Below are 12,490 nucleotides of genomic sequence, written 5' to 3'. Positions count from 1 at the left end.
TGGGGCTTCGTCTGACATACTTTGGACATGTTGCCAGGAGGGACGGGTCTTTGGAGAGGGACATCATGCTTGGGAGGGTGGAGGGACGGCGCAGGAGGGGAAGACCCTCTATGAGATGGATTGATTCGGTGACTGGGGTAATCGGGATGGGTGTGTAAGAGGCAGTGCGGTTGGCGCAGGATAGAGCAGGGTTTAGGGATGTTGTGCATAGGGTCGCTATGACTCACAAACGACTCGACAGCACATAACAACAACAACAACAGACAGACTGAGACTGAGACCAGAGTAGGAATAGCTGCAGCAGAAGTATTGGAAAACTAGAGACAGAAATTAAATGGTTGAACTGAGATTCCATCCCAAGGAGCCAGGACCTACTTTGCTGTGGGACTTTGGAAAAGGGGTTGAGAGGGTATAGGATGGTGCTATAATCAATAGGACAAAACAGATGCAGCCCTGGACATGCTTACTAACCTATGCCAAAAAATATGAAAGATATTTGTATACACAACTGGCTGCAAGAGATCCATATTTGTTCTCATTCCCCCAAAAGGTCCAACAGAATGTGGGGAGCTCTGGTGGCCTAATGGCAATAAGCTGCACTGCAATCCCAGAGGAACACGGTTCGAATCCACCAGATGCTCTGCCGGAGAAGGAGGCGCAATATCCTCCTGTACCAGTCAGATCTGATTTGATGGTACACGCACACAAAATAATAAAAAAAAAAGTTTATAAATATTTTATAATCTTCAGCAAGTAAAATACTGCTGAAGATTACTTTTAAAAGCACTGAAACAGTATATCATCAGAGAACTGTCAGAAATTCAAGTTGGATTCAGAAGAGTCTGTGTAAATGATTAAGGAAGTGTATTGTTGACATTGAGAAGGAATGCAATGAGATAGTAGAAGAAAAAGTGATGCCTTGGAGGCCAAACCAAGAGAAGCTTAAGAGTTTAAGAAGGAATGAGTGAGCAATTGTGCCAAAATGTTGTTGATGTTGTTAGAGAAAATGTATCCAACTCAAAGTACCCCTCTGTACAACAGAACAAACACTGCCAAGCTCTGTACTATTAATAACTGCTGTGCTTATGCATATTGTTGCACCCACTGTTCCAATCCATCTCACTGAGGACCTTCCTTTTTGCTGCTCTGTTCTACCAAATATAATGTCCTTTTCCAGGGATTTGCACTTCCTGTGAACATACTCAAAGTATGTGAGACTAAGTCACCTCATCTCACCTCCAAGGAGCCTTCTGGCTGCAGTTCTTCCATGACGCGTCAGTTTGAGGACTAAGGTGCATCTGATTCCAATTGCTAGCTGTGCATCCGAGGCCTGGACAATGACTAAGGATGACAGAAAAAGAATTTATGCCTTTGAGCTGTGGTGTTGGAGAAGAGCACTGAATATCCCATGGATGGCCAATAAAACAAATAGATATGTTTTGGAGAGGGTGCAGCCAACGTGCTCTTTGGAGGCAAGAACGATGATGCTTTGCCTCATATACTTTGGACATATTGATAGGAGTTGCTATTCCTTGGAGAGGGACATGATGTTGGGAATGGTGGAGGGTTATTGAAGGAGAGGAAACCCTCAACCAGGTGGATTAACAAGGTGACTGCTGCAGTGGGCTCTTGTGTGTCTGGGAGTGTGAGGATGGTGCAGGACAGGACGGGTTTCAGATCTTTTGTTCATAGGGTCGCTATGAGTTGTACTCTACTTGATGGCACCTAACAACAACAACAACAACAACATGATGTATCCAACATTTTTTGTCAACATTACAATTTAAAGGCATCAGTTCTTTAGCCTTTTTTATTCATTGTCTAGCTTTCATATGCATATGAAATTATTGAAAAAACCTTCATCAGGTACACTTTAGTTCTCAAAGTCACATCCTTGCTCTTTAGCATTTTAAATGAGGTCCTTGCAGCAGTTTTACTCAATGCAGTATGTCATCTGCTTTCTTAACTACTGTTTCCATGGACATTGGTTGTGTCTTTAAGAAAAAGGGATTTTTTAAAAAAAAATTTTTTTAAAAATGTAATCTTTGACAACTTTTCTTCATTCATCATGATGTTACCTATTGGTCAAGTTATGACAGTTCTGCTTTCTTTTGGATAAGGTGTAATCCACACTTATATTCTTTGTTCTTCATCCATACATGCTCCAACTCTTCTTCATTTCAGCAAGCACAGGTGTGTCATCTGTGTATTGATGATTGTTATTGAGTCTTTCTCCAATTTTGAAGTCACATTCTTTTTTATGTAGTCCAGTTTCTCAGGCTATTTGCTCAGGGTACAGATTCTTGGTATTCTGCTGGTTTACCACACTGTTTTCTGCCTGGTTTGGGGAAGTATTATAATCTTATAAGAACTGCTAGAATAGTTTAAGAAATTACTTCTAATATTACTTTTATTCTGAAGCTCTGCTGCAGGGCACAGGGCACTGGGAGTTTGGGCATTACATCTGAAGGAAACCCTGGAGAAGTACCGGAAGTCCATCAGCGTAAGCAGTTTTGTCACTGGCCCTGTAAATGTCCTTATCAGAAGCCCAGATGTCCTCCTGGAGTGAGTTTGGTGAGGGATGGCTGTGGATGCTGTAAAATATGTGCCAAGCAACCAGGGGACATCTGCAATGAAGCTGATCTCTGCGACCCACACAAAGGGCTGTACTGTGACTATTCTGCAGACAGGCCTAGGTACGAGTTTGGAGTCTGTGCATGTAAGTATATTCTTTTGGATCTGTTGGTAAAGTTACATCTAGACAATTTTTCCCCACCTCAACTCTCACAATTGCTAATTTGGAATGATCACCCCCTCTTGTTATATGCCTTTGACTATGTACTGTGACTCATAGCAGCTCTATGAACCTTGCCCTATCATGTGCAATTTTCACCATTTCTGATATATTGTTGTTGGTATGTGCTGTCAAAATGACTAATAGTGACCCTATGAGCAATGGATCTGAACCCTCTCCAATACTGTGCCATCCTCACAATCTCTGACATCCTCAAACCCATTGCTGCAGTCACTGTGTCTATCCACCTGGTTGAAGGCTTCCTACACTTGATTCTATTATTACAGTCACCATGTCAGTCCATAATTTTGTTGTATATCAATCTGTCTTGTTAAGGGTCTTCCTCTATTTTATGAACCCACCACCTTTCAAACAAGCATTATGCTCTTCTGCAAGGTTTGATCCATTTTAACAACATGTCCAAAGTGTGTTAGCCAGAGAGTTTCACCATCCTTGCCTCTAAGGAGCACCCAGGTCACACTTCCTCCAGGACGGACCAGTTTGTTCTTTTGTCAGTCCTTTGCATGGTCAGTACTCCTCTTCAACACCACAACTCAAAGACATTGAGACTTCTGTCATCTTAATCACTGTCCAAATTTCAGATACATAGCAAGTAATTGGGGGAGAAAGCATGGCTTGGATTAGTTAAAGACACCTAAGTCTTTAAACTGACATCAAGTATAACTTGGGTTTACAGCTTTCATAGGATACTTTCCATAATGTTGCACACCATATGAAATTAGCTATTACCACACGTTCAGAAACTTCTATCATTTCTACTGTATTTTAAGGGATTTTGAAGTTTTTCATAGGCAATTGATTTTAATGCTAGGGAATGGGAAAGTGCTTAAAAGTGAGGTTTTGTTACCACTGTGAAAATCAATCTGAATTTAGTTCTTTTCGTAAATGTGAACTAATTTTTCTCCAAATTTTAGTATGATAACTTAGTATTCAGATATACCATTTTCATCTCAGTGTTCTCAACTAACTATTGAGTTGCTGTATTTTTTGCTATAATAATTTTGTGAAAAAAGAGACGGGTGGCCTCAAAATCACTAAACCGTTCGTTTTATGAGTAAACTCTGGAGAGTGATTCGGATCATTTATGCCAACAGCACTAATAATATAATGACAGTAATAATTCAAGGTGCCATCATGTTATTGATTGTTGGTTTAGAGTGGGCTCCACTTCACAGCAACCCTGTGTGAGACCGAATGAGACCCTGCCTGGTGCAATGCCTTGCTCATACTCTCTGTTTTGGTTAAGCCCATTGTTGCAATCTTTGTGGTAGTCTATCTCATTGAGAGCCTCCCTCTCTTTTACTGACCTCTTCACTTTTGCAGTCATGATGTCCTTCTTTAGGGTCTGGCTCCTGCTGACAACATGCCTGAAGAATATGAGGTGAAGTCTCACCACCCTTGCGTCTAAGATGTGCTCTAATTCTACTTCTTCTAAGACAGATTATGATTTTTTTTTTTCAAACTTCAGAAGAATTGTGCTACTAATGCAGAGGTTCATGGTTCAAATCCACCACCTGCTCCATGGGAGCCGGATGATCATTCAATGCCCCTGTGATTCACTGCCTCTGAAAACTGCTGGAGGGTCAGCTATGGATCGGTTCCAGCTCAATACACAACAACAAGGGTAGGGAGATATTCATGCAGTGGGCAGTGTAGCCATTCAGTAGCAAAGTCTAAGCTTGCTTGTGAGCATGGACTGACAGCACATCTTTTAAGTCTGACTGATTGTGTACTACAGAGTTGGAACCAATCCAGATAGGAGGTTATAAATGCAGCCTAACTTAATATTATATATACACAATATGACACAAGTTTGCTTGCTGAAAGTGAAGAGGACTTGAAACATATATTGATGAAAATAAAAGACTAAAGCACTCAGTATGGATTATACTGCAATATAAAACAATACTTTCATAACTGGCCAAATAAGCAACGTTCTAATAATAAACTGAGAAAGTATTGAAGTTGTCAACTGTTTCATTTTATTCGGACTGAAGATGTCTTTTTGAGGAACAATGTATATCTGATGCAAGCCAGAGAAAATAATTGAATTTTATGCAAGTTAAAGCTAAAGAACACTGAAGAAGTAATAGATTTGAATTTTGCTGTTGAACAATGCTAAAATATACCTTGGACTACCAGAAGAACAATGAACCTTGTTAGATAAACTGTGGATTATCAATGAGCATATCTGTCTTGGAATAAGTTCAACCAGAATGCATCTTAGAAGTGAGGATGATATTTATTTCTTGCACTTTGGACATACAATGAGGAGGGACCAATTTCTGGAGAAGGGCATCACCCTTGCTAGTTGTTGTTATGTGCCTTCAAGTTGCTTGCGATGCCCTATTCTATCCTGAGCCAACCTTGTTGCCTCTGACACACCTACCCCCTTTATCTCAGTCACTGAGTCAATCCATCTCTTCCAGGGACTTCCTCTTTTGTGCTGTCCCTCCACCCTCCCAAGCATGACATCCCTCTCCAAGGACTGGTCCCTTCTTGCAATATGTCCAAAGTATGTCAGATAGAGCTTCAAAATCCTTTCCTCCAAGGAGCAGCCTTGTTTCACCCTCTCCAGGATGAACTTGTTTGTTCACCTTGCAGTCCATAGTATATTCAATACTCCAGCACCACAGCTCAAAGACATCAATTCTCCTTCTATCATCTCTAGTCATTGTCCAACTTTCTGATGCATAGCAAGTAACTGTGAAGACTATGGCCTGGATCAGGCATAAGTTAATTTTCAGACTCACATCATTGCTCTTCAGTACTCTGGATAGGTCCCTGACAGCAGACTTTCCCAAGGCAATTCATGTTTTGATTTCCCGGCAGCTGGTACCTAGAGTGTTGATTGTGGAGCCAAGGAAACTGAAGCTGTTAGAGGGTCAAAAAAAAAGAGAGAAATCCCCTCAACTACATGAATTGCCACAGTGGCAAGAACAACAGATGGAAACATAGCAGAATTTGTGAGGATGGCAAAGAACCAGGAAATTTTGTTCTGTTGTGTATACGGTTGCTATGAGTTGGAAACAACTCAATAACATTTAATAATGACATCAGTTTCTTTGGCAACACCAAGGAGTTGCCTATTATCTCTAAGAATTCCAATTGGAAATCTAAACTATCACAAATTTTGACTCCTTAGTGATTTTGCTTTTCTCTTTTCAGATCTTGTAGCTGTTGGGTGTGAACTCAACAGGGTGCATTATCACAATGGCCAAGTGTTCCAGCCCAATCCCTTGTTTAGCTGCCTCTGTGTGAATGGGGTGATTGGATGCACACCTCTGTTCATACCAAAGCTGACTAACAGTCGCTGCTCTGAGTCTCCAAGTGAAAAGAACAATGATCACTCACACTGTGATCCAGGACCACGGCAAAGGCAGCTCTCGACAAGCTATAAAACCATGCCAGGTACTCATCAGAACAGCTGTGTTTTTCATGAGACTTTGTTTTCCTTTATGTTCCTTTATATCATAAGTGCAATTTAGTTTAAAGTGAGCCGTCTTCCTCCATCAAGTCCATTCTAGGGGTCTGAAGTGGAAAAGTAAGGGGTTTTGTTTGGCGTTTTTTCTCCTTCCCTTCTGTAATATTCCAGTTTTCAAAAGACTACTAGGTCAGGAAAATTCTAAACTTCACGACCTCTGTTCATACCCAGTCAACCTCTTCTCAGGAAAATTGACTAAGTATTGTTTACCTGAAAAACTTTTGTTTGTATATTTATATAATGTGTATAATCCACTCAATTTTAAACATTTTCAAAGGTAATTTTTCCATATGATATAAACAGGATATTGAAAGCTACTGATTAAATATCATTATTTGTAGAATGCTACATTTGAACATGTAAATAGTGTTTCTAGTTTTTCTCACTTAGAAAAATAAAGCTCAATAAAAACCAATATCTCTCTCTCCATAATTACACATGCACACACACACACTCACTTTAAAGTAGGTCATACTTAAACACACTCAGAGATATGAAATGAGACTATGACTCATCTTGAACACCAGGCAATGTACAGTTAAATATATCCATAAACTTTGTAATGTTGTTTGTGCTAAAGAGAGCCCAGGTATTTTGGGGACAGAAGCTTCAAAAATGTCAGCAAATTATGTACAGATGAGGAAGGACTCACAGATGAGCTAAGATTAAAAAAATTTACTGTGGTTTCAGTGAAAGTTTACTGAACAGATTGCTATTCCATTCATTCATATTTTTATAGCATTGAGGGCAATCCTCACATAATATCACTTTCCCCTTAGCTCTCTATGGTTCCATTTATCCCTGCATCTTCTCCCTTCCACCTTTTATCCTTGGATGAATGCTGCCATTGTGATCCTATTTGGTTGAGTGTTTTAAGGGCTGAGAACCCCCCTGGTGCTACTGTTCGCCTCATAGATCTATTGTTAGGCTGCAAATTGTGCCACATCTGTACACTCAATTCCACATCCAAAGGGTGTTTAAGGGTCATAGTCGCAGGAGTTCTACCAGTCTCTGTAGGACCCAGTCATGACTGTGAGTTTGAGTCTTGTTTTACATTCATCTCCCACTCTCTCCAGGACCTTCTGCTGCGATCTTTCACAGTGCTTGGCAGTGGTAGCTGGGCACCATCTCTTCTCGTCTGAGGAGTCATGGAAGTGAACAGGTTCATAAGCTCTATTGTTGCTATAGACTGATTTTTCCATAACTGATTTTTTTCACTCTTCTTTATTCCAGACAAGGAGAAACCAGTGGTTACAAATTACATGGTCTCACATAAGCTTTGAAGTTCTGTCACTGCTCACCAGTGTAGAGCTTGTGGACTATGTTATGCCACTTCACCTCCATGTCCCCTGAGGCTGCATGATCAGTGATGCATTCCCTCAGGGTCTTTGGTTATAGTGAAGAAGTTTATGTAATTTGCCCCACTGGCTATATCTATCTATCTACCTGGATATATTTGCAGCACAAACTATTATTTGCTAAACAATGCCTGATCATGGGTGCAGACCCCTTCACTTGCCCATTTGGGTAGTCCTGGAAGTCTGTCTATCTATCCACTTGCAGGTTTTTGTTGCTGTTTGTAATGGTGTCTTTCTGTCTTTAGTGACATTATGCTCATTGCTCCTGGAGGCAATGGACATAGCATTTGGGCTGCTAACCAAAAGGCTAGCAGTTTATATCAGCCACTTGCTCTAATGAAGAAGGGTGGGCTGTTCCATGCCTTCCCCAAAGTTCACAGAACTCTGAAGTTATACTTTTAAAACCTGTCTTCTAGTTTTTTACTTTCTAATGAATGTTAAGCAAATTCCTACCCCTGGCTTAACTTTAATTGGGATTACTCACAGTGTTAATAATCTCATTTACCTTTATTTTCCCCCCAGATGTGTGACAGGCTTTTACTATGCTTTTAATATTAAGGTTTTCAAGCTGTTGTCTACTTAAAGGTCCCTTCATGTTTCACTTGTATATGCAATTTCAAGATATTACTATAATAAAACAGAAAGGATTGCCATTTTACTCCAGGATAATGCAAAATTCAAAATGACAAAGCCTTCCCTTCAGGAAGGCCTTCCCCCTCTTGGCCTATTTAGACTATTAGGTGAAGATTTTAAAATAATATATCCAAAATTTTGCTATGTTCAACTCAGACCCAAATCACAACCTTACTTCCAAATCATCCACATGGGGATGCACATTGACTTCAAGAAATTGTAATGAAACAGTAGAACAGTTAAGAAAATATGTATTTACTTAAGATGTGTCATGGACCTGAATCATTCATTGGTAGAATGACAAGCACTTCAAGGTTTTCTATGAAGATAGAATTGCTATGCCCTCTTCATATTCTCATTGTTCACCCCTCTGCCTCTCATTTCTCCTAAGCAGCAGGCAGTGAAGAGGCTCTGTTCATTTATCTGTCCATCCATCCCACCACCCAGCCACAAATGCAACTATTCATCCATCTCTATCTCTTTTTATAAGTGCTCTGGAAAAGCTAGCCTACAGAGGGAGTATGAGCCCACTGTTATAGACCATGTGACAATGAACTGAATGAATGAAATAGAATACACATTTGCAATGACTTAGTGTATAATGATTATCTAGTTTAGTGTAATTTTACCTCTTTAAAGAATTTTCTAAAAGATTAGATTTAAACAATAACTGGTCCTAATTATATGTTTATTTCCCACATATAATTTTCATTATGTTCATGTTTCACATTTGAAATGTAATATTATGATCACAACATCCGTACTAGTATCTTGCAATTCCTAATCCTATTAACATCTATGTCAATGTTTATTGGAAATCATATCAGGAGTGAGGCATGAACTAGGAAAAAGGCAGTTACCAATCAAAACATAAGCTTAGGTTTAGTATTCAAAGCAGCAGAGGGGTAAATCTATTGCTTTTCAAAGTGATATTCCTCCTAAAAAATGTAACAATGAAATTTGGTTGAAAGGTGATTTGGAGTGGTGGGGGGGAAAAAATGATATATAGCATGACAAGTAAGACAAATTTTACTGAGTTATATAAAACTATTCAACTTGATGTTTTAAAAACCCTGTCTACACAAACACATATAAATGCCCCTGTATGTATTTATTTACCCCTGTTTTAGCTTACAGGAATCTCCCACTAATTTGGAAAAGGAATTGTCTTGTGCAGGCAACCAAATGGACACCTTGCTCCAGAACATGTGGGATGGGAATATCTACCAGAGTAACCAATGAAAACAGCCAGTGTGAAATGAGGAAAGAGAAAAGACTGTGCTACATTCAGCCTTGCAACATTAATGTATCAAAAGTAGTTAAGGTAAATACGATTTAGTGTAGAATTCAGTATTGAAAAACTGTTGGAATGTGTGTGCAAGCTTTGGAGGGAGAGTTAGGGTTCATTTTTGGTTCCCATAAAAATACAATGCATTTTAAGTCTTAAAGTCAACTATTTAAGGGGAAATTGGATAGTAATCATTTAATCTATTGTTGCATGTCATTGCACTGACTCCTAATCAGAAGGAAATACTTTAACCAAGGAAAGATAAAAAATTCATCTGTTGGTTCTAGACCGTTTAGCAATGTACATTTAGATATGGCTGGTTTGTTGTGGTTTCTCACCCTGAATTTTATTCCCTGTCACCCCTTTTCAGGTTTAGTTTTCCTATATTAATTTTTTATACTAGAGTCAAAGCAATGAGTAAAACATTTGGTTGCTACATCATAATTAATAGCAGTTGTTGTTGTTATGTGCCATCGAGTCGCTTGCAACTCATAGCGACCCTATGTACAACAGCCCTAAACTCTGCTCTGTCCTGTGCCAATTGCACTGTCTCCGACACACCCATCCCAATTACCCCAGTTCTTGAATCAATCCACCTCATAGAGGGCCTTCCCCTCCTGTGCTGTCTCCACCCTCCCAAGCATGATGTCCCTCTCCAAGGACCGGTCTCTCCTTACAACATGTACATTATGAATATCAGAGTAATATTTCCAATCTTAGTTATATATTACTAACTTGGAGTAGGACTACACCATTTAGAAAAATCTCCTTGAGACAGTAACTTTGCAAAAGGGCTATGATAAAATATGCCAAGATTGATAGGTAACACTCCAGTTGTTCCTATATCTAGAAGTAGATAATATGACTGTCCAAATAGTTTTAGAAATGCTATAAAACTCTTCTTATTCTCAAGCTCCTTTCTTATATTAACAAGTTGACAATTCAATTTTAAAAGGATTAATATATCCTTTGCCTAGGGTGGAAGTCTGCTCAAAGGCGACAGCTTTAAAATCCTGCTGGGGGAGGGGAGGGGGATGCTGGCAGGGGCCTGGAGACTCCACTCTGGGAGTTTGTGGCTTTTTGCTGCTTGTGGATGGCGTTCCTGATGGGCAAGTAAAGTTTTTAGGGTTGTGTGTTTTTGGGGGGTTGTGTTTGATGTGTTGAGCCTTTGCCTAGGGTGGAAGTTTGCTCAAAGGCGTTAGCTTTAAAACCCTGCCAGGCCTTTGGGCCTGTGGCCCTCCAGCCAAATTTATTCATTTTCAAAGGATTATTTCTTGAATGACACAGCAATCTTTTGTCTATTTGCTGAACTGAACTTGGTGTTGCTGTGATGCTGCTCACTGTTCCATAGACATGTCAAATTCCATAATGGTTACCCATTATGTACAGTGTTTGGATGAGCCTCCAGATTGATTTATGCTGGGAAGCAGAAGTGGCATCCACTTCCTAAACTAGATGCCTCTGGATACTCTAAACTTCCAGAAATGATGGTAGTTCATAACTTACTCTTAGTCATATTTGACTTGATGACACTTAACCACTGCTAAGTGAAACTAGTGCTGTCATATCTGGAGGAACACTCTTTCACTTGTATATCACTCTTTGTCAATGTGGAGTATGAAGTAACCTTGGTTGCTAGGATGCTGATCCCTGTACCATTGGGGTATCAAATAGCAGAATGGCTTCCCAATGTGGACAATGTTTGGTGGAGCTTCCAGCTGTAAAACAGGTTTGGAAGCAGGAGTGGCATCCACTTCCTAAACCAGATGCCCCTGGGAAACTATGAACTTGGAGAAATGACAATAGTTATAAAAGGCATTAAGTCTTTTGTTCATAGAGTCACTACAAGTCACGCTTGACTCGATGGCAATCAACAACACAAATATATCTATTTACCCAAAACTGTCTTGAAATGCATTAAGGAATTTATTAAGTCTTAGGAATAGAAACATGTAACAGGATATGCTCCTGATATTAAACAAATTAAGTAAGTTTGTGCTGATTGTGGGACTGAGTAAAAGGATAGTCAAAACCATTGGAGAGTGAGTTCTATAATACAGTGAAGCAAGAACAGGGAGGACAAACTGTTGTGTGGACAGAATTTTAAAGGTAGAAGAGAGTGCTGGAAGCCTCTAAAGTGGAATTATTATTAATATACTTGACATAAGTATCTGTGTGTGATAGAACATTCTAAAAAGAATATTCTATAGTATCATTTTTGTACTCCTATAATGAAATTTAAAGAATGACATTAGTTTTTAAATTTTTGTAGATCCCTAAAGGAAGAACATGCCAACCTACTTTCCAACTCTCCAAAGCTGAGAAATTTTTCTTTTCTGGATGCTCAAGTACTCAGAATTACAAACCAACTTTCTGTGGAATATGCCTGGATAAGAGATGCTGCATCCCTAATAAGTCTAAAATGATTACTATTCAATTTGATTGTCCAAAGGAAGGATCATTTAAATGGAAGATGCTGTGGATAACATCTTGTGTATGTCAGAGAAATTGCAGAGACCCAGGAGATATGTTTTCTGAGCTCAAGATTTTATAAACATATTCACATGGCAGAAAAGTTAGTACTGGTAAACTCAACAAGGAAGTCAGTGGTTGTATGAGAGTGGCAAATCAACTTTGATTTAAAAATAGCAAATACCCGAAATATAAGGATATCTAACTATTCTCAGATCACTGCATTTAAAGAATTGAAGGTTCTTTAAAAGATTATCTCAAAATAATTTGAAAAATGTAAAATTTAATCTTCTAATTATGTAATAACTAAGATATTACGTGGTTCTAATCACAAATTCCATATATTTGGAACAATAATTTGAGATAGCATTTTATTCTATTAAAAATCACAGATTATACTTTTTTTCTGCATGGAAGATGTATAAAAAGTTTATTAAAAT

The 12,490-nt window shown here is 39.0% G+C and overlaps 1 protein-coding gene across 1 annotated transcript; it reads left to right on the top strand.

Annotated features, from left to right (window-relative positions):
• The first annotated feature begins 2,428 nt into the window (after positions 1–2,428).
• Positions 2,429–12,159, top strand: WISP3 (WNT1 inducible signaling pathway protein 3). Its single transcript, XM_006879030.1, has 4 exons — positions 2,429–2,719; positions 5,984–6,226; positions 9,421–9,614; positions 11,851–12,159. The coding sequence occupies exons 2-4, from the start codon at positions 6,220–6,222 to the stop codon at positions 12,130–12,132; spliced, it is 483 nt and encodes a 160-aa protein (XP_006879092.1). The 5' UTR covers positions 2,429–2,719; positions 5,984–6,219; the 3' UTR covers positions 12,133–12,159.
• The last annotated feature ends 331 nt before the right edge of the window (positions 12,160–12,490 follow it).

This window comes from Elephantulus edwardii, unplaced genomic scaffold (assembly GCF_000299155.1).
Source record: "Elephantulus edwardii isolate Elephantulus edwardi_28Jun2011 unplaced genomic scaffold, EleEdw1.0 scaffold00002, whole genome shotgun sequence".
In the NCBI taxonomy this organism is placed as follows: Eukaryota; Metazoa; Chordata; class Mammalia; order Macroscelidea; family Macroscelididae; genus Elephantulus; species Elephantulus edwardii.
Note: the sequence above shows the minus strand (reverse complement) of the source record. Positions and strands in the feature narration are given on the sequence as shown.